The sequence below is a fragment of the Rhea americana genome, unplaced genomic scaffold (assembly GCF_003343005.1).
Source record: "Rhea americana isolate MKP2758 unplaced genomic scaffold, rheAme1 scaffold_133, whole genome shotgun sequence".
Classification (NCBI taxonomy): Eukaryota; Metazoa; Chordata; class Aves; order Rheiformes; family Rheidae; genus Rhea; species Rhea americana.
Window position 1 is genome coordinate 974,004 of NW_028185406.1, and position 26,479 is coordinate 1,000,482.

Genomic DNA, 26,479 nt, shown 5'->3' on the forward strand with positions numbered 1-26,479 from the left:
GACAGTTTTCTGCCATGTGGTTTTGCAGGACATTGAGCAGCAGAGAAGTCCCCAAGGGGTGCTTGGACTGCGAGTGACCAAGGCGTATTGCAGTGCACCGCTGTGAGTCCATGTCTCTGTCCGGATAGTCTGGAAGAAASTTAAAACCCTGTGTTTCAAATGGTGTCTAGAGAGATGATTCCTATGCTTTAAAACTTACAAGGTTCATGGTGCAGTGAAATATATAATTTGTAAGCTCTTTAACAGCTTTTCCCTTTGCTAGTGACTACAAGGGAGCTTGTGTTTTAAACATTGTTTACTCTAAATTTTCAAAAGTATCTTGAGAAGGAAMTACTGTAGGATGGTATTTGCTACCCTATTGGATACTGGTGTTAATATTGGTAGTCCTTCGTTGACAAAAGTGTAGGTAAAAGTTATCACTCACATATTTTTACATGGAATTTTATGTACTTCCTCAACACTACTRCTTTTGGAATTCCATTTAAAATTAAATTTGAAATTGGAAAAATCTGTGARGTCATTGTTTACTATAGTGAATAGTATATGCTGTTGCTTGATATAATCTATGTGAAGCCATAGGAGAAAGACACATTCCCCTAAAAGTTTTCAAGTACGTAAGACTAAAGTAGTTAAGGCTGTGAAATCATTTTAGCAAGGCCTTGTTCTCATCGCTGGCACTAAAATTAAGCCTTGTAGCATTCTCCACTCTCCTGGCACTTTAGCATATGTCGTGCATTCTCATTCAAAATTTAGCACAAGCTTTGATTCAAAGACATACTCTGAATATAATTTGAATTTTTTTTTTTTTTTTTTTTTTTTTTTTTTTTTAAGAATCCTAACTGTTTGCTAGTCAGTGTTTGGCTTTGTAACAGATTCTGTTTTATTACCTTTATCTGTTTTATTACTTTCAGTTTATGTGCCTCTTTGCTACATTGGGTGGTTCCCCACAACCAGTGTATTTTAGGCAGTGGATGGAAAACCTGCTGATCAGAACCATTCATCTCAAAGAGTATAGTATATTTGTTTTGAATTATTTTACCTTGATATCTTATCTGCCTCCCAAACTGGTAGTCATCCTCTTAAAAGTGTGCTCGCTTGCTGAGCCTTTCTCTTCCTTGAGAAGATTTAAAAGACTGTGTGATTAGATGCCTTGATTATAATCTTAATTTTTTTATTAGTGGTAGAGTCTTACTGCTCTTAGTCCTTGCTGTACAGAGAAATGTATTTCTGAACTGAAATTCTGATCATGCAGCCTGAAGTCTCCTGTTGCTCCAAGAATATTTTTCATAGAATAGGATATATTTGACTGAATTAAAATTATTTAATAGTAAAGTGTGGTATCATAATCTCTGGGAAAACTSTCTCTGAGAAATTGAACCACTATCTCATTATGATACAACAGGCYGTGATGATATGAAGAAGTCCAATATAAATGTAATGGAGATTTTGGAATCCCAAGAGGTTTCTAATATTAGAAAAAAATAAAGATTTGTAGAATAAAACTGTGACTTGCTTGCTGTGTTCCAGTGGCATTTATAACTTAAATGCAAACAGTGAATGCAGCAGCTTAGATGTTGCTTTTAAAATATGTATTTTTGAGTTAGTTAGGAACAAGCAACTTGGTTTTAAAAGAAGCAGAGAATTATCAGTCTTCARCTAAATGAATTGTAGGCACAGGATTTATTTTACATGGTATCTTTACACGATCTCAGCCCAGAATTCCTTGCCAAGGTTGTTTTCTGCAGAACTGTCAGAAGTCCACAAACCAAAGCAGTCTGATTTTGGTCATTTATAAGCTCATCAGGACAAACTGTGTGCAGTAATATTTTATCATTAAAGTACCTGAACAGGGAACAAATGTACAGTTGGAGTCACGATGCAAGATACATTGAAGAAGATAAAAAAAAAGTTTAGGAAAAAGTAATAGATGTAAGTCTGGTGGTGGTAATACCAACCCATRCTATCCTATAGTATGGATCCAGTGTAAGTTTTGCAAGCACTTCTGTCAGTGACAGTCCCAGTTTAGCCATCTTTTTCTCTTGCCCCTGCTGTGCCCGATCCCTGTGCAGCTGTRCAAGCCCTGGTGCCAGCCCTGCACGCCTGGGGAGGCACAAATACGATGTAAGGAATAAGGAGGGAAGAGGCAGAGGCGAGGAGGRCTTGAGGCCGCTGCCAGGGGAGGCGCTGGTCCAACCTCAGGGCGAAATAGATCTGTGCCTTGTAAGCATGAGGAAAAGCGGGATGAGCTGATATCTRGCTGTATCTGAAGAAAAAGTAGTTTCGAAATTGAATTGTATTTTGCAATCCCAGGACTTGACAGTGAGAATGAAAACCAGCGCTGGGTTGGGATACTCAAGCAATTAGAAATATGTTAAGGTCCACAATCAATTTAACCAAGGCTTGTATCGCTGTTTTCCCTTCCTACTACTGCCCTTAGTAGGACAAAAACTGCAATAACAGAGAGATTGAAGAGAAAACTTTCTCTTCATATGCATTGGCTGTCTGTCTCTTGAGCAGGCACAGTGCTTTTCATGTTTTTCACTCTTCTCTATCACACCTGTATAGCCTGTGGGTTATTTGTTAAACAAAGGCAAAACTAGCCCCAAAGTGCTGTGATTCAGCAGCATCGAAAGTTTAGTGCATACTGGAGTGATACAGGTAAAAGCTTATCCACAAACTGARTGTGTTTAAAGTGCTTCTCTCTGATGAGTTTGTGTTTTCAGTTGAATAATCCAGGCAAAATAAATGTTTGAGTTGTCAACTTAACTCAGTGATAACAAGAACAGGAGAAATGAAAAGCACATCATCTCAGATTGCACACATGACTGTATGCATAGTTTTAAAAACAAAATCTCGTTGGAGCAAAATTAACTTCAGGGTGTCTGATAATTTTACAGATTTTGTTGTTTGCTTTTATAGAAATGTTTGCCRTAAAGACTGTTCTGAGTGTTCTTTTGGCTGGTCAGACATGCAGAGTATAACCAGTTCTTTATGAAGTGCTGTGTCTTATGAAAGCGAATTAGAAATACTCCATTAGTCTTCAGCAAAACACTTATCCRTGTGCTTGCTTAATGCTTAGGTACTAAGTCAAAATATTAGTTGAGTGACTTTGGGTGTGGGGGTGGTCTCCCACAAAGATAAATAAAGATAAATAGAGCTTAAAAACAAGGTGCAAAGTAATTCAAATGTCTTTGGAAGATTTGGGTGTGATACCATTGGGAGTAGAGAGTTTGTTAACAGAAGCTGTAGATTTRTGAGTTGCCAGAATGTGTTTCAACTCATTACTCTTGCAAGTTTATTTTGAACACCTCTATAAGGAGTTTCTGTTAATAATTTGCACACATTATAGTGTGTTATGAAAGGATAATAAAACCCTCTTTTTTCCTAGTAAATGAACTGATTGGCTTTTAAAGACTTGCAGTCAAATGCATTGAAATATAGCAAGGAAATTATTGTGAAAATATGCATATTCATAGCAAAGGTGTGTGTATATATGTATAGATTTTTCTGARCTGTGGTCCATGTAATGCATTGGGTGTTCGTTCTCAAAGCAAGTTTCTTACCTGAAAGTCTCAAGGGCCACTTTGTTAGCTCCCTGAGATGACCCTTTGCTGAACAGTAAACTTATAGCTGTCTCATTTGATTCATTTGCTCATTAGTATAATCCATGCARCCATTAGGGCATTTTGGTTTGTTCATTTAGAACACAAGGGTTGTAATTTTTTTGGAGTTCGCAGGCAAATCTGCTTTAGTGGTCTGATAATTTATGCCAGCTGAGTTACATGCTTTCACAAGCCAATGTTTGTTCAGTCAACTTCTTGCAAGTATTCCATACATTTTCCTTAAAAAAAAAAAAATCATTGAAGGTTTTTTGGGTTGTTTAATTGCAATGCCAGAGTTGTTATTCATTAATGTCTAAGTTTTTGCCTTACTGCTAAAGAGAGCACAATCTCTCTGTAAAGAGGTATTTTTGTCCCTTCAATCTGCTATCTGGATCTGATACTCAGGTGATCTCTGAGTTGTCATCTTCTGTTGCTTAGGAGCTCCACTTGCGTTCTCAGTTAACCTGAATTCATCTAGCTAATGAAACGGGATTGCAATGAGTCTACACTGCAAAAATAACTGCACAGACTGTGTAGCCGTTATTGCTGTAATTGAGTAGAAACGCTCTAGAATGGTTTGAAACAATGTGTTAGTGTCAAATTTGCAGGACTTGACTGGAAAAACTATGAGTATTTCAAAACTTCAAGTTCCCCTCCCTGCCACCACACCAACACAAAAGCAGAGCGTAATGGTTCCTCCTCATTCCTGGTGCTCCTCGCTCCAGGAACGGCATCACCACAATTGCTGACTTAACGTTGCAGCACACAGGTCATCTTCAGTGGGTGCTGCACATTTCAGATTAGACACACACAAGTTATACAAGACTAGCCTAAAGTTCTGATAATCTTACTCTTGACATAAAACAGGAACTACTTTCAATGGACTACACAGTAATGAAAGCAGCAGGCAGAGGCTGTCYTGTTCTTTACAGATTGGTCCCTGTCCCTCATTCATGAGAGTTGGCTTATGCATAGCTAAATGTTTAAAAGGACGAGGTACTGGAAGCAAAGTTAACATTTTTGTGTCACTTTCTTTCAGTGGGTGAATTTGTGAGTGATGCCCTTCTGGTACCAGATAAGTGCAAGTTCCTTCACCAGGAAAGGATGGATGTGTGTGAAACTCACCTGCAYTGGCATACGGTTGCTAAAGAGGTACATTAATCTTTCTTAAATTTTACTGTCTTCCTTTTTTAGAGTGGAATCACTATTCTGAGAATGAGTTCAAGTTTGTCAGTGACATGGGAGAAAATAAAAGGATGCAGCAGTAGTTATATATGGTTAAGGAAATGGAGTTTTGTTAATACTTAATAAGGAAAGAAATAGGAATTGCTCTTCTAAGTTCATCAGGTTTCATTACTGGATGTTCAGTGCTGACCGTTGAACCTATTTTACATCAATCATTAAATACCCACCCACCCTTGTTTTCTACTTCTCTAGCTTCCTATTTTAAGCCTACTCTGGAACTGTTCATCAGTAATGCCTGGGCTTTGCCTCTTTCATTATCGTTATTATATTTGCTAGCATACCAAGTGCTCCATAGAGATAAATGTGCCTCAAAGGATGCAGTATGTGAAATWTAGCACAAAAGAGAGAGGACTGATAAGACATAAGAGTAGACAAGGACAACTTGCAGTCAAACAYGGAATTTTTACAATTCATCGGTACTTTATTGAGAATGGAAGTAAATCTAATATTATAATTGCTAATGTATTTTTGGGCATTTTCATCCTTGTAAAAAGAGACTGTAATAGTAAAAGTGGAAATGAGTTTGAGAAGATTTCTGRCTGTCAATTTGTTTGGAACCTCTTAGTCTTATATAATCTTCKGGGTTTGAAATAGAAATTTGCTTACCAATATTTTTACATTTTCAATTCCTGCTTGAATTGTACAGTTGCCCCTCAAAGGAGAAATAACCATTTATGGCACCAGTCTTTGGTGCATGGTACGATTTGCATGCAGGCAAATTGTAGTCCGTGCAAACTTGAAATGGCATAGCCTAGAGCAACATTACTGTATACCACTGAACTAATTGCCTTCTTTAATCTGTCCTGCATCACCACATTTTTAAGGTATTTGTGCCACCTCTTAGTTATGCGTATCTGATGGTTTTCCAAACAAAGCTAGAAGGTATTGTACTGGCACAGATGTTAGACCTCAGWATGCCAGATATTTTACATGTAAATATCTCTTACAGTGAAATCTTCAATAGCGTTAATATTTCAGTAAAGCAAATAATTTCATTCTTTCTACCTCAGAGTATGTGAGAGGAGGCAAGTCCTTCTCTACAGGAAAAGAYTAAAGGGTAGGAAGGAAGACGTTCTTCCCTGCATTGGTCATGTAGGGACCTACCTAAAGTGCAAGAACCTATGTACAGGTGGRGAACTATGTACAGTGCAAGCAGTGAATGAACATTTGGACCACTCTAAATGATGTTTAGTCAAAAATGCAGGGATCATGCACAACACCAACTTCCTACAGTTGTACGCAGCCCTTTACATTTTATTGAGGACTGTGAGGTCTTGAGGTCCAGCTTCCTCCCTGACAATATTATTACTATTTTTTTGTTTCTTTTCTGTAGTCCTGTAGTGAGAAGAGTATGAATCTGCACGACTATGGTATGCTGTTGCCCTGTGGCATCGACAAGTTTCGCGGCGTGGAGTTTGTCTGCTGCCCATTAGCAGAGGAAAGCGACAATCTTGATTCGGCTGATGCTGAAGATGATGATTCAGATGTCTGGTGGGGAGGTGCAGATGCAGACTATGCAGATGGAAGGTAAGAGTGACTTTTCTCCCTTAAACTTCTTAAAGATGCCAAAGATCCRTCTGAAAAAACACAATATTGAAGAATGACTCCTCTTTATAAGTGAACTTCCTGATTTCAACAGTTGCAGTAGTGGAAAGCTCCAGTGTACTGATCTTTTTTAATCTTCTATATTAAAACCTACTGTTAATGTAGTTACTGAATTTTACACACTTGATCTTTTTAAAGTGAGAATCAAAGTGTATCCCCTTGCTGTATTTMTAAGAAAATGCTAAAATATGTATTTTTTTTTTAACAACCAAATGACAAACACAGTTCTGTAAGATGCYTTCTGTAGTCTGAGGGTATTGCAGCAAGTATTTAGCCAACATGACTGCTGGAGGTATTGAAATGTCTTCATCTATAATAGGCATTAGCTATGTGCCCTTATTATTGTAAGAATATTTTTCTGTTAACAATTTCTAAATGTGACCTGAAATGAGACATTAAAGAAAGTCAGTTAATGTCTARCTATTGATGATAAGTTTCATTAATATACTTTACTAATACTGCAATTACGATGGAGTATGGAGGTTTCCTTTGCAAAAGAGCAGTACATCAGAAATCAAATTATTTACACTGTACATTACTCTTCAGTGTCCCATATGTATGTGGGCTAATTTTATGCCAAACTCGGATTATGACTGTGTTACAACRAAGTGGTCCAGCACCATCAAGGCCTTTTCATACCAATTTCTTGAATGCATTAATGGGGGATTGTGAGAATACAATTTTATGTCCTAACAACTGAATTTAAATGACTATTTTAAGATAGCTTTCTTCATAAAACTAAGATTTAGGGTCAAATTCTGTATGTGTTCTACAGACTTTCATCACTTCATACTGTGCTGAAAAGGTTAGAGAATGCAGTGTTTTGGCTTCTTACAGGGTAATACTGCTTTTTTCCTCCTTGCTCCTTCCTCCTTTTTTTCTTCTTTTTCCCCTTTTCCCCTCTTTTCTTTTTTCTTTCTTTCTTTTTTTTTTTTCCCAAATAACATACAAAATCCAAAACTTGGGGCAGATTAGAAATGAACCATGGAAATGATTAGGAACCAAATGAAGTGAATAATGTGGAAAAGTTAATAGTTCAGAAATTTGTAATTTTAGGCTTTATTATAACCAGGATGGGGACAGGTTCTTGGAACAGTGCAGAGGTGCAGGGCAGAGACTGAATTGCTGTAATTTTATGCAACAAGATGACATTAAGTAAATGAAAAATTAGAAGGCGTTTCATGATAGGCATCTAAATCTCTCCAGACAAAGAATTAGAAAGTGTTATAGGGAAGAGTTCTGTATGAATAATGGAATGAATTAAATAAACTAAACTAAAGATCTTCTATTGTAATTCCTGTGTCTCTCGTAAGTGGAAGATTGAATGGTCTTGGCTGTTCAGTGCAAGAAACCTACATCAGGCARTGCTGTATCTTCCACCTTGATGTATTTAGGTGTTTTTTTTTTCTAGCTTCTACTTTCAACAGTTGTCAAAGTATAGYGATTTGTAACTCTTTCAGTGAGATTTGTAAACTAGCCTATGGACTGTTGCAGTGTCACTTGTTCATATTTGGTTTAGTCTTAGGAAAAAATGTTTTCTAAGAATAACAAGAGAGACATGAATGCAGACTTTGTACTGAGAGAGACAAATTTACTTTTTTTTCTTTGGCAATTTTCCCTTTTCATGTATCTACCCAAAGATTCCTAAAATATTTTAAATAGGAGCTTCCTAATAGCGCATGTGAAGTAGTTAGGTTTTGTTTATAAGACAGATATCACATTTATTTCTGGGTTGTTCCACGTTTGTCACTGAACATTTGCTGTTCTTACCATTTTTTCCCTCATAAAGCAGTTTTAATATCCAAAACCATCAGTTCAAAAATAACTTCAGAAATATATCCTCTAGGAGTAGGAACTGAAATTGCATTTGAATCGGTATCTGAAGACCCAAGCAAATACAGATGGGACTTTTTTACTTCCATAGAAGTACTTACAAAACATCTGGAAAGCATCCTTTTGTGTGGCCCTTGTACTTCAAGGGCAGATGAAGAGCCAAGCACTTTGTAATTCTTTCACACTGCTTCATTCCTGTTTCTTGCTGCCTCTTCAGCTTCCCAGCAGCATTTAAACCTTGTGTCCTGGAGCCAGAAATACTCTTGAAACTTAATAATATATTAAAAAAAAAATCAGTTACTCCTGCAACAGTAGGTGGTAGTTCAAATTCTGTGTGTGTGTATCTACATCTATATTTATATAGATAGATACAGATGTAGATACACTGTATCTACATCTATATTTATATAGATAGATACAGATGTAGATACACTGTATCTACATCTATATTTATATAGCTAGATATAGGTGTAGATACACACAAACACACATTCATGCATATATGCATCTACATTTGTGCGTATATAAATTATTTATGGATGTCTTAGTCGTGAGCTGGTTGTGAGGGAGGAGAGAGTAGAACGAAAGTGAAAAGTATGGTAATACTTCCCTAACGCTTTTATGCTGTTAAAGCTTTTCTGTTGGAAGTGTTTACTTAAGTCTACATTTTTTCAGCATAAATGGGTAATCTTACACTTGAACAAATGTTTRTTTCATCTTGAAGCCTTCAAAAGAGTTCAAAATCCCTTTGTATATAGGCACATTAGTTTGACACTATAAAAGGAGGAGAAGGTGCTGGTAACGCTCACATTAATTAATGCTCACCTCACTTTTCAGTAGCTTCAAACTGTCTGAAGCAAAATCCTGTGTCAGAAACTTCGTATTCATGATGAAGCCCCCCTTTTGATAGGGAAAGGATAAATCAGCTGAGTGAAAGTATTCATGAAAAAGCGCTCACTCATGAATCATTATAGCTTTTACTTTAGTCAGATCAAATGAATACAATTTGTCACTGTCTTCCAGTGACAGCTTTTAACACCTACATTACACCGTAAATAAAGACTTTTGGTGTGGATTTCAAAGACAGGGCATTTGGTCATTCTAGGAAATACTTGCATTTGGCTTGTGGGTTGCTTTTGTGGCCACTGCTACAAGTGCTACAGAACAATGTTGTCCATTCAAAGATTGCAAGATTAGAAGTCACTARCTAGTTCTTTCAGAGAAATACTTTATGCTATTTAACGTGAGTTTACATCTGTAATTCCTTTTTATTGCAGCAGTTATTATGTTGATTCCCTCCTCTCCCCATTTGCATGCATGAGCCAGGCTGCCCCTGGCAACTGCCTTTCTTGGGTAGAGGAACCTCCAGGCTGGCTACTTCACACCTCAGTTCTGTGGAACTATTACTGAAAATGTTGAGCACAGAAACCCTGAGCATCTGGGCTGGAGAGGGGCAGGTATAGCATTAAAAAAATGGTAGCTAAAGCTACTCTGTGATGACAACCATGGTGGTGTGAAGGCAATCTGTAATTTTCACAGCTTCCTTCCTCTTGGCAAGAGGRAAAGAGGACAGCTCTGCTCCATTAAGGACCTGGTGATGTAAACTCTGGAAATACAGTTGAATAAAAAGCTTCTGACTACTTTAAGAAGCTTACATCAAAGTGAAGATGATGTATTTGAGATAGAGGTGCCAACCTGAGGAGCAGATGATTATATCCTAATTTCTCAAAATTATTTTAGTGACAGAAGAGAAGCCCATAAATGTAGACGATAGGTTTTAAAATAAATTTGTAGCTCAGACTATTCAGATCTGGATTTGAATATACTTGCTTTTATGATTTTGAATGCTTAGAGAAATACCTGTTTCAGTCCTTTATTTTGTACCTGCCATTTTCCAGACCCTCTTGTATTTTTACTCCTTACAGCTGCCTCTTGAGCACTGTGTTTTTCTTTGTGGCTTGGGGTTGGGGTTTTTTTGTTTATGCCCATCAGAATGCAAAGCTATGTGGCAGACTGCTTCATCTCTCCGTCAGTGTGTGTTGGTGCCATTAGCTGGGGTAGCGGCGAGGCATTCTGTGCAGTGGCTTTGTCACACACTGACGATGTTCTTGCTGGGACTCTGACCACCACATGGGCTGGGCAGTAAAAAGAAGCAAGTGGCCGCATGGCATTGCTTATTATTGGAAGTCCTTGAGAAAAGGAGGGAGCTTATGCTTCTTTGAAGGCTGTGACRTGCCCTCTTTTGTTAATGAGGGCAGGATCTGCTTATGCTCTTGAATTTTGAAATGTCATGTCATGCTTGTCCTGAAATAGCCTGTAATTCTGACTRAGAGGTCACGAGCATTTTCAGCTGTGCCATTCTTTGCAGTTATCCACACTTTAATTAAAAAAAATGCTGTGAAGACTGCCTAAGGGGCAGCCAGATGTACCTGCTGGCTTTCAGTACAGCTGCAGAGCTCCCTGTTTCTACCTGCAATTCAGTCAAATAACCTAAAAGCTCTGACTGTCCTTGAGACTCCACAAAGCCTTGAGCTTTGTGGTTCCCTGCCTGCTTTAAAACATTTCTGATACCCAGCGCTGAACATCTTTAGGAGCAATGACCAAGTTGAAAACTTAGATTTTCTTTATCTACATGCCTCTTACGTGCATCTTCTCTACAGTAAGTAATCCACAATGATACAGTCCACTTATTTTGTTCTGAAAATTAGGCACCTGTGAAATGAAAGTGAAATAMGAATTTGTGCTATGCAATGTGGTAAACATTTTGTACTGTGGTTTTGCAACCCTGTACCAGCCTAAGCTGAAGGAGTGTCCATCTTCCACATGTTACAGAAGAAATGGTTACAGTGCTATACATCCTTCTGTGCTGTAAAGATCTTTATTGTGTTAGTGGTAGATACGTTGGAAAGCTCTTGTTAATTGCCTCCTTCAGCTGTTATCCCAAAATATCATGAAAGGCCTTTAAAGTTTCTGATATCTTTTCCTGATGGTGAAAGAAGTGTAGTACTATGTGCCTGTTATGTTGAGTTCCTTCCAGGTGAGATCCTATGCTTCTAGCTATCAGTTTTGTTTTAGCATTTAGGGGGTGAGGAATTGCAGGAACCTGACAGAGCTGCTTTTTTGAGTAATTGGTTTGTAAAGGTTCTTGCACTTGAGATAAGAAACCATACTTTTTCTTTTTTTCAGTGTCTAGCTCTTTTTATGGTTTTGTCTAACCTGGTACAAAGATGTCAACACACATTTGTTTTATCTAATTTATTCCCTTCATAAGTGTYTAGAATTTAACCTCAACATCAAATTAGTTATAATCAAAATTCCCTAGGGTGTTGTCATTAAATCAGGGTGTCACAAGGTATATTTAAATTGGCCGTGGTCATATAGTGCCCTRACTTAATATAACAACACACTAAGTCCTCATGGCATGTTAGAGTGCTGCCTTGACATAAATAAGGCAGGCTAAATAGAGAGGCAATTTGGATGTCTGCCWGTGGCAAATATTTATGAAAAATCCTTAAGTCTAAATAGTGACATATAGAAAGTAAAGTTAGTAGGTAAAAGGTGGTAAGTATACAATGTGTTTATGTAATTTTAAAAATCAAATTGTATGGATTATAGTCATTTTTCCATGGGGAAAATTCCCTTCTCTTCTGTAAATGCAACTCTGACAGCTGCTGCTTAATTGCTTTTGTTTGATTCTCTGCATAACAGAGCAGTGGGAGATCTAATCCAGGCAAGCGGCACAGAGCTGTTGATGTTTTAGCTCAAGGTTGTGAATATGGTTAAAGACACAGTGCGGCAGTTCATTGTTGCTCTCTATACTCAAGCTGTTTATCTACAAGTCTATCCAAAGCATGAAAACCTGTTTTCTCTCCTTTCCTTCTCTCCAGCCCCCCGGCCCCTTTTTTTAGTGCCTCTGACTGTTCTTTTCCCCTGGCTTATCTTTTCCTCTCCACCTCCACAAAGGAAAAAAACAGAAAGAGCATTAAACAACAGCCTTTAGGGAACTGTTTGACCTAGACGTATTTTTGCCCGTTGCATATTTGTTGATCAGGGAGATTAGAGCATTTCAGTTCCTTTTTCCTTAATCTTCCTCATCTACAAGTCTGACCAGTACTCAGCCTCTTTGGCATTTGAACTAAAGCTGACAGAAATAGACACAGCTCGAACACGGAGAAAAAATTACTTGACAAAACTATAGGAACTGGTGGTGTTGACATGGATGGCTTCCTCCCATTTCAAAGGGAGATTTTTGTGTGTCTTCTTCAGAGAACTTCAGTGGACTTCAATTCCATAACATTTCCTGTCAGCAGCTGTGTAGTGCTTATTTGAATGTATCTACACAGAAAGACAGACTTTTGATACTTGCGTTAAATCAGTGTTGTGGCTGTGTTGGAACTGGAGTGTTAGAGTGATCATGAGACTGGCTAGTGCTGCATGCTGGACAAAGAGCCCTGAAGGTTGTCTTGATGTCAAGAATTGTTGGTGCAGAACTATGGCAGCTTTCTGAGTGGGGAGGCCAGGCCTGTTTGAGATTCCACTTCGTCAAGCCTTTAATCTCTACCTGATGCTTGTATTTAGTGTGTTGGGACATTTTCTTTCTTGTCCATTCTTCCTTTCTTCTCCTTCTTTCTCCTGTCATACCCAGTTCCTGTTAACATGATCTCACTACATTTAGTCAATAATCTTTGGATCAATTAGGTCTGCTTTTAACCCTGAAAGGTTAACTTTAAGAGGGCAGAAATCAGACCTACGCACTCCTTTTGAAGGTTTTGCTATTCTAAAGCTAAAAAAGTGTTACCAAGAACAGGGAAGGTGCTGAATCTAAATACTTCAGTGGAAACAGTCACTAGAGGAGAGAGACAAAAAATCACGTTTTGTCTCTGAAGARTGTTCATCTGTGTTCAAGGCAACCAGCTTTAAGCCATCCTGTTACTCATGTTAAACAGCAATGAAACTTCTTTGAAGTAATCTTTTTTATTATTATTATTAAATTGGAAAGTCAGTTTCTAAAGTGTGAGAAATCCCTCAATAGCAATCTCCCAAATGATTCTTTTAATAAAAAGTAAATATTAAAAAATCCTCACCACCAACCAACCCCTTTTTCCCCCAACACTTGAGCCAGTAAAACTGAACTAACCCTGAAGCTAGATGAAAGGGCTGTATTAGAGCTTTTGGCTTGGAAGTGAGAAATGACAAGTTTCCCACTTTTTCTGTACTGTGCAGATGGAGTTGTAGACAGTTTATATCCCTGGCAGCACAAGGAAAACTGAAATTCATTGCCAGGAGTGCCATGCCTGTTGCGGTAGCTCTGGATCTGCTTTGTGGGGAGCTCAGGAGCAAGGGGATACAACCCGAGACAGTCCTCATCAGCTGTCCTAATATGAATTGTTCCCTAGTGTGAGTCTGTGCCCTGAAGTGAATACTAGGGAATATAAAGCTGTTTTCTTGCTTATTTCTTATTTTTTTTCTCCTCTGAAGTTTACCATCAGTATAGATCAACACTAGTTATTGAACTAGGTGAATATTGCACTATAAAAATAGTCTATCACTATAGCTGTGTTTTAGAGAAACTGAGTTCATATGTTGGGGCAGTGGTATGAAGGTGTTCCGAGTTTTGCAAAATAATATCTAATTGGCTGGAAGTTCATATCTTGATATTTGTATTAGAACTGTTAAAACAGTCTAAAACATGTCTTAAATTGCCAGTTGTTTTAACAAAGATTTTATTAATGATACAGCTTGTTGTAGAACTTCTATGGGTTTTTTCCAAGGTGTTTGATGATAAACTTAATTTATGTTTCTCCATAATTTTAACTAAGACAGCATCAGTTTACAGGCATAATATTACTGTGTTTCTTGAATATCTCTTGCTATTACCACATTTCACATTTTTACTTTAATTGGATTTGTCTCTCATGCAGGCTGTTTTTAACATTTAGACTTTATTAGTGCACAGTAGGTTTTAAATGGCTATTTTCTMCTTTTTCACGTGGAGGTTGTTAGACTAAAATTCAGAAACCACAGAAATATGGGATGTTATGGGATATTAATGACTGTAGAAAGACTGATAGTGTTGGATTTCTTAGAACAAGTAAAGTTATAATGGAATTGATGAAACAGCATATTGCCTTAAGAGGTAATTACAGCAATGCTGAGTTGGCAAATCCAATCAGCCCTTGAGTCTAAAGCATTAACTGAAGTGATGGATGAGGCTATGGGTAGAATGAATTAATCTAATTGAGGAAGCGATGAATAGGAAATAACCAAGCTTTCATGACCCCTTACAGAAGCAGTTTGCCAGCTATGTACATCACATATATGACTTAAGTGAATGTTGAGCCCTTTCCAGGCAGTTAAAGGCATAAAACGTGCACATTTAATAGATGGTTGATTTGCAGAGGAAAGTTACATTTTTATGACCTCAAAAAACAGAGCCATCAGCTGCAGAGTGTTCCTTAAGTAATAGACAGAAAATATATGAGTAAAAATTTGAGGTCCTCACTTGTGAAGACTGAAATGTTGCAGGGAAAACTTTCCCTATATGTGTTGATTTAATAATCAACTGGAAAACCCCTTTTGATATACCTATTTGATRTTCTGAAAACTTATTATGAAATAATTACATATACGTATATATTTGTATGTATATATTTTATACGTATGTATCTATGTATGCACATGCACCATCCCATCCCATTTCAAGATCTGTACTATTTATAATGTATAAAAAAATTGGAAGTGAAAAGTTTACAGCTGGGTTTTTCAGTGCTTATTTTCACACCAGCATTACAGTGTACCAGTGGATTCGTGGATGAATATCCATCCCTAAAGTTATTCCAGCCRTTCCTGCTCTGTTTTACCTTTCAGTGATGAATGTAACAGTTGTTCTGTATTCTATACTAGAAATAAGAGTTAGGGTGGTCTGTGGAAATTTAAGAATTCCCACGCTTCTATAGCTATGCTATGAAAAGCGCAATGTAGTAAAGCATTCTCTGTAGAAAACCTGTTCTTTCTTTGCCTTCTAATGAAGTTTGCACACTTGTAATAATGCATGGATGAAACATCAAATACATGTAGTTTTCAAATACACATTTTTTTTTTCTGTCACAAAATTTTTTAAACTCCTTGAATGCAAATGTTTGGGCTGTAGTTAGGTAGTAGCATGGTATTTCTTTACATAGATTCTCTACTTCATTTACTGCTAAGGAGAAAAAGTGCTCGGGGTGATCTCAACAAAGAAGAAGAGGTTAAAATAATAAAACATTGATCTGGAGAACTAGATCCTATGCTTGCTACTACCCTAGAAGTCTTACCTTAGGCTTGGCATGTTGTGGCCACCTTGAAAAGGTTGGTAGAGCAGTGCCCCACACTTCTCTGAGTGCAAGATTGGAGGTGAGGGGAATCTGGTCTGACAGCAGCTGCAAGAGCCCAGAGCTTCTGATTCAAAATACAGAACATACAGTACATTCACTGAAAAACATTCTGTAATTTCTTAAATTGAACATCCAGATTTATTACATGCTTCAGGTAATTCTTGTTTGCTAAACAGAGTTTTACCATTTTCTGTTTCTGTTTTACTCTCTAGTTGTTGTGTCAGGATACCAATGTGGTAAATTCCACAAAAAGGCAAGTACTTCATTTCATACAGAGTTCACACTGTGTACCTCAGATAAAATGTAAGATAGTAGGTTGGACGCGGAGACATTGAATAACCTGTTCTGAATAAGGCAGAGGCTCTGTGGAAACAGGAGTGCTATAATAGATCCAGACTCTACTGCTGTTTCTCAAGATGGCTGAGATACAGCTGCACGGACAGCCTTCATTCTGCCATCTCCCGTCACATCACATGCGGTCCTAATGCACTTCTAATGTCAGGATTTTGAATTTAATACTTATTAAAGGTCATCAGGGTCTGTGAGCCTTATGAGTTTTGTGTGATTGCAGATACAATTACTTTTTGAGCTTCTCTTAGCATAAAAAAAATCAGGATGAGAAAGAATATAGGTTACATTTATTATGCTSTCCTTCTCTAAAAATGATGTACTTCTTGCTGGGTCTGTCTTCAAAAGGAAAATGTGAGACAGTAATGCCAGCAAAGGTTTTGYTTCAAAGATGAAGGGAGGTGGATTTTGAAAAAGCATTCTTGCATATGAGTCATAAGGTACCTTCTGCAAATGCACTTCAAATGTTCCACACTTTCACCTATCATTTTAAGCAGGTCAGCTGCAGAGAGAAGTTTCTAATGGTGTGAAGTATTCTTTCTTGTTCAGTTAGGTGGAAAAGATAATATCTCTCAGAGAAAGAAAATTAGATTAAAAAATTTTTAATGCAACTTTCCAGATTTACTACCAAAATTAATGAAATTGAGCATGTCTTCGATGTTGTCATTGTAAAAGGTTTTAAAAAGTRTGGTAAAAGGAGGAAGGGGAATAGGAAAGTCTGAAGCACAGTTTAGTAGTTCAGTATGTGTTAAGAGCTCAGAATCAACCTATGTGAAACACAGAAGAAACCTAAGAAGTAACTTTTTTTTTTTTAATTGGGAAATAAAGATCATTGGAACTTCTTAAGTAAGGGAAAACAAAAGGAAAAATAACCGGAAGTAGCAAAGTGGCTACCTGAAACATAGCATACCAGCTGAATTGCTCGTCCTGATTTGCTGTGTGAGGGAAAGTGCTTGTTTGAGGTCTCAAAGTTTAACTGGGTCTTAATAGGTGTTTTTGTATGCCTTAATATAACATTTTTTCTTCCTGTTGTGAGGTACCTAACTTGCTAACGTTAGCCCTTGCTAACTAGGGCTTCCAGCCCTAGTGAAAAAAAAGCATATCAGTAGTTTGTGCTTTTTGTGGTTGTTTAGCTTGATAGACAAACCAGAAACATTACTGTTAATATACTTTTTCAGTCAGACTTTTAGTTGTGCAAATCACTGTAATTTTTCAGACTTCCGTATTGGTAAGCTATTTGAAGGTTATCTTACCTAGAACTGGGGTCTGGCATAACCCTTTTCTTTCTTGACTCTGTGCCTAATCTCACAACAGCAACACAGTGTGATTTCTTCCCTCTATCTGTGCCAGCACTTCAGGAAAATAGATCTTTTTGACATAATTTCCTGCTCTTAGGCTTTCAAGGTGAGTGTTAAAATCCTCATTTTCTGCTTGGTTTTGACTTCTCTCCTTCCTTCTCTTCCACTCCTCAGTCAAATACATTGATAGATGCTCAGTTTCACACAGTTCATACACTCACCTTTATCTTAAAACTAGCTAGTGCACCTAGACCAAAATTAAATAATAGAAGATACAGTAATGTGAATCTTCATATGTCATATGTTGGCTTAGTTTTTAGCTTTAAGTAGTCAATGTGTTGACTCATATCTGTAATTAGTGATGCCATTCAAAGGAACAGTGAGTACACTCAAATGTAGTCCATTAGAAATCTCATCCTTTAGTCAGAAGAACTTTTTCCAGGATGCAAAATTTGGATAAATCTTAATTGAAAATACCCAGACCTCTAACATGCAGATTTTTTGAGAGAATTTGGTTTCTTGCCTGTTAGTTTGCTAAATTGTTTTTAATAAAAGCGTGATAATTAGGTCATTTTAAATGTACTCGTTTTATTGTTTGGATTCCAAGCATGTGTCATACTTCAGTAATTCCCTTTGTGTTTCTGATTTGCATTTTAAGCATTTGAGGCATTAACATTAACTCTCTTATAGAGATTTGGCATTTGATCTATCTGTTTTCCCTTCCACATTTAAATRACTTTGTTTCGGAGCTTCCCTGTACGCTATGTATACTCAGATAAAAGTATCTGTGCTTATCATTAATCTCCCAGTGGAAACAAAGTTAGACTCAAGCTGGCTGCTTGACAATCTAGTCCCATCACATGCTTCCTGAAAGTTCATTTGGTGAACCTGCAGAAGGCCAGGTGCTTCCTAAGGCTGTAGGGGTATTATTTTGTGCTTTTCTGAAACTAAGGCACAAAATACTGGAAAGTGAGATGGTAGCACCTGCAGTGGTCGGAGTCATGGAAGACTGTTGTGATGCATGAACTACCATCAGCTTGGCCTGGCTGGCTAGAAGAGCACAGGATGCAGGTTACATGCAGCAGTTGCTTCTTCTACATTAATTCCCTTGGCTGTCTAGAGCAAATGTATATGGCTTTGCTCTCAGCGGGCTGCCATTTATTACTGCTGCTGACATGGTTCCTCTCCTGGAATTAGCTCTTCCTCAGCTATTTGCTCAGTCTCTGTGGCCGGTAAAATCCATAGTCCAGATGGAATGTATTTGCAGTAAAATAGAGTTGCAAAAGCATAATGCACGCTAATCTCTCCAGATTTTAAAACATCTGTCTTTAACACCTTTTCGTTTTTTTTCACTCGATGATTGAGTGTATGTTTTTGTTTAAGTTGTTATTTGGCAAAATCATAGTTTAAGTGTATGGAAATGAATTGGAGTTTGTTGCAGGCACACATGAGCCACTTTYCAAAACCAGTAATTAGTCCTTAGTTATTTTAGATCTAAATTGAAAGGTTAAGTGTTTTTTTTTGTCTGAAGTTAACAGTTGCAGACAGAAACCTCTTCTTAAAATGGATGGAGCTTATGCTGGAATCCCATGAGTTCTGAAACATAGTTAGAAGGAAAACTAATCCTTCTTTTAATTTGTATTCTGTCATGATCCCTGTTGTAGCTTATTAGAATACTAAAAAGAAACTTTCTTCTGCTAACTGTTTCTCATTTCTAGAACAGCAAGAAGTAGCGTAGTTCAGTTTCCTTCACCTTTCCTTCAGTGCCGTCTTCATGAAGTAACGGGAGGATGCACAGTTCTGAGGGAAGTGAATAAATAATACATTRGTGTCAGCTCGCACTAAAGTGATGGATTAAGAAAAGAAAATTACTAAATGTGCATTGCAGATCTGTGGTTTAAACATAACTTGTAAATATGTGATTACGTCCATAGTAGTGGAATTGTGCTGGAGGTGTTTTTTAAAATGGAAATACGCTCATCCGAGTTACAGTAGTTGGTATGTTTTTATTAAGTCAGTGTTCCCAATGGAACTGACTGCCTCTTATGGCAGCCTGAAACTCCGGTGTGTATGTGGCATCAGAAATAATGCTGAGACTGCTGAACTCCAGATACCTTGTTTGACCACACGTAGCCACGTACATGATTTGTGCTAATGACCGACCGTACTACTTGGGTGCTGGCGAGAGGCATTATTTCCATGACAGAGAACTGGATTGTAATATCTCTCATGTGGGAAGGTTGAGGCAAGAGCTTCAAAGCCACGATGCCTGTGTGTCTGCTATTAATGGAAATTGCTGCCTCTGTTTGCCAAAAGTCTCCACTGGTGGGAGAATGAGATACGCTTATGCTGAGTGTGTGAGGATTGCAAATGCCCACGTGGCTGCATTCGGGCCTAATGATTTACCTCCATTGTATACTGCTGCATCATTAAATTCAGATGATGATGATACGGCTTTACGRGTATGTGAACTTGTCAGTGTATCAAGTAATTTTTTTTGAGCAGCCTTTGAAAAATCCTGTCAGCAGCACCGCTAAGCTAAGGGAAAGTGTCRACAATCTCTTGTAAATGAGATGCTGCAGTCTGTGGTGCTAATAAAACCCCGGCTGGGATGGTATCAAGGGAGTGCAGAGAAAAAGCTGTCAAGGTATCATGGCTCCAAAAGAAACAAGACTGAGTCATACTTGCTTAATAAAGAGGGTAAATTGTCATAATAACAGGAAGCAAGCGTGCCTGCTACATATATTAAATAAAGCAAACTCCTAGGCTTCTGAGTGTTCACATTCATTTTGTAGTAAACCTTTGTYTGAAAATTGTGGATTTCAACTGAGGTGAAAGGTGTGCAAAACAAGCTAGGCCCAGTGGCTGGAAAGCAGCAGTGCTGTAGCGCTGCTAATTGTGAAAGGTGAAAAGGCACCAGAGCGTTTGGGGTGACATGGAGAAACAGATCTCTGTGCTCTGCAACAGAGGGGGTTTTGTCCTGCAAACTTGTTGCTCTATTGCAAATGTCGAAATAAAACTTCATTCTTTTGCTCAACTAGTCTGTTCTGTATGCTCTTTGAAGATGATCCAGGATGATAACAGCGATTAAACCCAAAGAAACAAAACCAAGCATAATGTTTCATGTTTCTGACAAGGCATAATACCTTTTGCAATACTAAAAATGTGTCACTGTCTTTGTTTGCCGCAGAAGCACAATAAAATCTGACGTTGTTTATACTAAACTTCTGTCTTCAAGCATGAGACTCAAATTTGCCTTATTTCTGGCAAATACTGGGGGGCATCTTCCCCCCCCCCCGACACTCTTTCCAGCATCATCTGACCCCTGCAAGTAGCTGAGGTGGGAGGAGTGGTACTAAGGGACTACACCTTTTTTTCATGTCTGTCACAGCCATGGCATTTGAGAAGATACGGTCGTCTGCGCTTGCACACTGAGTATGGTTATTGTGGTTGGATCTCAGGAGGGCATGAATCAGTGGGATAGTSCTGGTTTCTACTATAAAACTGCTGTTTTACTGGTATGGCTTGCTAGAATAYGTATTGTTGTGTATTTGTGCAGTTTGTTCTGTGTAATGCTGCATTCTGTACAGCAGAGCTTGGTTAAATCATCAGGCTGATGTTCATCCAGTTGCTGTCTGGTATCAACTTGGTTTGAGGAGAATCTTGTCCAGAGTGTGTAAGGGACTTCTCCCCTTCCCATTCTCTTTGGAAGACAGTACTGGTAAGGAAGCAGTGACCTGTCTTTGTATTTAAAATAATATTAAAGAAAGGCATTTGAGAAAAGACTTACTTGCAGAAAGAGATTGGAGTGTTCCTTCAGAAGCCTGGGTATAGTTACATGCTTCTGTACGATGAAAGTTTAAAGAAACTGTTAAACGGGGAAAAGAACTTCTAAAGCCCAATTACAGACATCTTAGCTCTGTAAGTACATGGTAGATGGTTTCATGTAGGTGTCAAAATCTAAGGCAAAAATTCTTCTGTTTTATTTATTCCTTTTCCTTGTACCTTGCAGTAAAATAARTCATGTGAAATACTGCCCCTGTGGTTGAGTCTTGCAGAATATGTTGTAAGCAGAAATAAGATTTTTCTAGGAGTGATCAAAATAGTAGAAAGAATATTCTAGGACATCTTTTCTGCAAGCTCTCCGAATATTCTCGGGAGGTTGATCCTGTTGCTGTTGTAGTCTTCCAACATGTTTTTTACCTGCTAAGATGTCTGGTTCATTAGCAAGCAGCAGGTCAAAAGAGGGTGCAGATAAAGGTTACCCTGATGCATTTACTTCTGGGAAATTAGTTGAGAGTAAAGCAAGGTCCACTGTTTTAGCAAGCATAACCAGCTGGTACGTACAGATTATCACAATGTGAGCTGTGTCATGCACAGCTTAGGGCTCGAGTTGCTTATGCACTGGTAAGGACCATGCTTTCCAGCAGTTGCATTGCTACTGAACAGGTTCGATTTCTAAGTGTGGCTTCTTTGTTTTTAACTTTATTACGCATTTCAAGATTTATGGTTGCAAGTGTAGATAACAACACCTAGGAGAATCGTGTTCATTATAACAAAATGTCCATATAAATAAAAATACAAATAAAAATGATTTGCTTCCACTGGTGATACTGACACAAATTCAGCCTGTGGTTTTCACTGTTCTAGAGGGTGACCCTAGCTCAGCAACAGTTTCTCAAAAAAGAAGTGCAGATTTAAAAGAGAATTCTGTTTTGCCATCCTGCTGCCTTCACATACCGCCACTCCCAGGAAAAATACAGGTTGCCTTCACGTTAAGAATTTCCCAGCAGAGTGCTATGGACTTGCATAGCCGAGCGAGTTGTTTTTATGTAGCTAAAAAACAGGTGACTATTGGATGCATGCGTACAGATTATTTTTGAAGTGGCTTTCCGTGTGTCTAATTGACTTTCCTTTGCTTGTTTCATTAGTTTGTTTTTGTTGTCTTTTTTTTTTTCTTTGAGCTTGCCAATGTCTGAGAGTAATTCATGTGAAAGGAAGAGAAAAAATAATTCCACTTTTTTTTTTAAAAAAAAAATGCTGTGGTTGTTCCTGTATGTCTAACATAGATGGGAGAGAGAGAGAGAAAGGCAGAGAACAGCTTTGCTTAACGTTGAAAGGCATATCATATCCAGTACTTCTAATCAGAAATTGGATGTTTTATGCTCAGGATGGTTAGGTTAAATTCCTGTAGATATCCAAGACTGGAAGCCTCCTAATGTAGCGATCATAAACAGATACTGGGATTTACAAATGCACCTTGCTCTTACAGTTGGAAGGTGACAATGTATTTACAGCATTTGTTTCATATGAGTAAAAAGATGAAATATTTGATTTAAAAAGTTCAAAAACAGAAGAAATTGATTGTTTAGAAAGGAGCTACTGAAAATAAAGTAGAAAGTTTTGGACATACTGAAATTAGAATGGCAAAGAAAGAGTGTAGCCAGTTTTGCCTGTGGTTTTGCCCCTCTTTCAACCTTTTTGCTGTATGGAAATTGAAACAGGTCATCCCTTAATCAGACCCTTTCGGCAAATGACTTATTACCATGCCTGTTTTTATATCTGTAACCTATCTGRGCTTCACTCAATGGAAAGCTTAATTATTCCTTTAATTATTCCTCTCTTGTTTCCAGAGGCCATGTATTTGGCAGACTCAGGGGGAAAAGGCAGAAACAGGGATTCATTCTTGTTTGTACAGAGTCTTAACTGTTTGCCAGTAGATCTAGGTACATGACCTACAAGATTTTTTTTATTATTATTATTTCCTAACATCATCTTAAAACCAGACTAATAAATGTATTGTCCTCCTCTCTGCTCATAGTTTTCTCTACTATGAGTTTGAAAGTATGTATTATAAAATGAAGTGTTACAGGCTGAACTATACTTAAAGCGATAGCCTGGTCTTCCAAGTGAGGGGAGGGAGACAGGTTATTAGCTTCATGTAGAAGGTTGTCCAAGCATCTGCGAAGCCATGAAAAGATGAGAAGCCTCTTGGGTGTGATGGTGACAGAGAGTCTCATGCTTGTTTGGATATTTAGAAATCATTTACTCACTAGCAGTCAGTCTCRAGTAGAAGAACAGATGAATAAAAACGCGACCTTGACACAGCCAGGTGCTGGGCTAGGAAGTATTTCAAAAGCAGTAATAACAGTAGATCTGTGTTAAGCTTTTTGGTCTATAACCTCTATATCATAGAGAATTAAGAATGATCCCAGAAAATTCTTGACATACTAAGCCACCAAGCTTGTGGGCAATGTTTCCATCCATCATTGAAGACTGGTCAATGCTCTGAAGGTCTTTCGGCAGCTATATGAATAGTCACTTGAAGTGTTTTAATGTATAGCAGTATTTAGYCCAATTCTTTCGGGCTTTTTTTGATGCAGACAGGGGTGCTTGTGTTTACTTTCTGTACAGGACATTTCTATACGTGACAGCTTCAAGGTACCAGAGGTTTGTTAGGTGGATCAGCAGCACGGCTGTTGTAGCGGCACYATGTTCAAGCTGAGCTTGCCAGGCACACAGGTGTTCCCGGAGGTGGCGGCATCAGCAGTGTCAGGCTGCTGCCATCACCCTCTCATCAGTCTGCTTGTYATGCGGAAGAATAAAACTCGGGATTCTCATTTCCCTCCCTGCATGTTAGGGATTTATGGAAGGTGATGTGGCTACTGTCTATGGTAAGGTGCCAAAAGAAATTAAAATCAGCAAAATTGAGAACTAACAACAGTCAGCTGGAATAAGTATTCCCTGTACATTCCCCCTATCAAAAAAGAAAAAAAAAAGTTCTGCATTGAAAGTTTTATATTTTGGACACCTTTTTCCGGTAAACCTTGTCAAAACAAACAATTCTGTGCACARTTCTTTTTAAAAGTGGCATTTCAGTGCAGAAAACAGAACGCTATTTTAACAACAGGACAAAAAAATCAGCAATCATTTCAGAAAATTCCAGATCCCTGTTTGGTTTGACTTAGCAGACTTGCGTAAATGGCAAGCAAGCACATTCGCAGCACATCTCTGTGAAAAACATAACGCAGCTGAGAAGCTCCTGAGGAATTCTCTTGCCTCTGTGTGCATGTGAGCTGCTGTGTGTTTTGAGCTAATTTGAGCTTCTTTCAAAATAAAAACTGATTCTTTGATGGCAGCATGAAGCAAGYGTATTTGGAGTGTTACTCAGCTGTCAAAATACAGTACTGCTGGTGGGGATCCTCTTTTCCATCCCTGCGTGAGAGGAGGAATTTTCTTCTGGCATCTCCCTAGCTGTCTTTCTCCCAGCYTTGCAAACATTGACTTTCAGCCTGATTTATCCCTAACTCTTTRTTGGGGCATCCTAGGGTCCCTGGTTCTCCGCAAGGGGAAGGGAGATGGAGAGGCAGGTGCTTTCTGGTCCTCAAGGGGTTTCTCAATAGAACATTCTCACTTGTCACCTTGAAGTCATTGTGTTGCTAACAAAGCATTTCTCACTCTCTCCATTTAGCGACGATAAGGTAGCAGAAGAGCAGCCAGAGGAAGATGAAGAGCTAACAGTTGTGGAAGATGATGATGCTGATGACGATGATGATGACGATGGTGATGAAATTGAAGAAGAAACAGAGGAAGAGTATGAGGAGGCAACTGAAAGAACGACCAGTATTGCTACCACCACCACCACAACCACAGAATCTGTGGAAGAAGTTGTCAGAGGTAAATTTGTGGGCATTTATCTTGGGGCTGAAAAATCTGATCTTCTCGCTTTGTATATTTGCCCTTTACAACAACAAAAAAATGTTCCAAACAGCAAAATATCCTGTGTTGCAGCATAGTTATGCTTTGTCTTCTATGATTTACAAATTGATTCCACCTCCCCTTTCTCTTTTTCATTATATATATATTCTTTGGATGTCTGTCTTTCTAGAAAGTTTGATCCATGTATATTATTATTTACATGGAAACCAATAGTTTGTTTGTTTTTTTTTCATGAAGTAATGTTAAATAAATTTGACTGCGTAGCAGATAACACAAAATTTGTTTTGTGTGAGACATTGTTTGTGTTGCAGAAGAAAGAAGAATAGCAAATGCCAGTTCAAAGCTGGAGGTCGCACTACCTGGTTTTCTCTCTAATATTAACATCAGTGATTAGCTGTTTTGTGAAATGTTAAATATCTGTTTCCAACATTTCTATATGAACTAATAATTCAGGAAAATTAGATGAAATTAGAAATAACTATGCAGGAAAGTGAACCTGGCTATTTTGTTTTATTGACAAAATAAAACAAAAGGAGGGGAGGGGGGATTAGGGATACAGTGACCAGAGAATAAAACTTGGAGTAGGGAGGGGGGGGAAGCCTTTGTTTTTTTTTCCATAGTTCTTTACAGTTGTTAAAATAACTCATTTTAAACATTTTGGTTTTAACCTAATCAATGGACAACTTAACACTATCAGTGTTTTTAGATGTCACATTTCCCCTTCCAATACATATTTGAATGAATTCTTTCTATATTTCAGTTTTAATCAAAACAATTCCATATGATGGAAATCTCTGTAAGATAGGTAATGATTCTTCTGCTGTGCTTACAGCTTCACCAATAATTGCAGGAGGTGATGACAGAAAATGAGATGAAGAGCTGCAGTTAAAATGAATGGAGTTGGGACTTGCTGGAGGCAGAGGCAAAATGGCAGGGAGTGGGAGTGTAGTGAAACAAGGCTGAAAACATCTGACCTAGCTCCTTGCATCAGACATCTTACCTAGCTAGTGATCGAACTACCTTTCCTCTTGAATCATGTAGCTAGTGTTTGGCAGAGCAGATAGGGAAGGGTAGAGATGAGGGCTCCTGTCTGTGGCTTTTCACACGTAGAGATGACTAAGGTGTCCAAGAGATACTTTGGAACAAGGAGAGTTTCTTCATTTAAATTTCTTTTTTTATTATTTTTTTGCCTATGTGCAGGTATACTCTCACATCAAAAAATATTAATACTTCAATGAAATTACTTGCGAATGTTTCCTTCTGAGGCTGGAGAGGCAGCTGTATGCATTCTGTCTTATGTAACTGTTGAGTGTTTTGCTCAACTGTTGGAGGGCTGTTTTGGCAAGAGGGGGGATTTATATTTAAATCYTTAAGCCAATTAAATATATTTCCATATGTGAGCTTTCACACTCCAGGAGTGAAATGCCTTGTTCTCATGAGTAAATGAATATTAATA

At 38.0% G+C, this 26,479-nt stretch overlaps 1 protein-coding gene across 1 annotated transcript in view; it reads left to right on the forward strand.

Moving 5' to 3' along the window:
• APP (amyloid beta precursor protein) overlaps positions 1-26,479 on the forward strand; it is a 180,423-nt gene that overhangs the window by 55,723 nt on the left and 98,221 nt on the right. Inside the window, exons 3-5 of the mRNA XM_085297964.1 lie at positions 4,642-4,754; positions 6,181-6,374; positions 24,776-24,981. Coding sequence (XP_085154090.1) covers positions 4,642-4,754; positions 6,181-6,374; positions 24,776-24,981 — 513 coding nt within the window. The remainder of the gene's footprint in view (positions 1-4,641; positions 4,755-6,180; positions 6,375-24,775; positions 24,982-26,479) is intronic.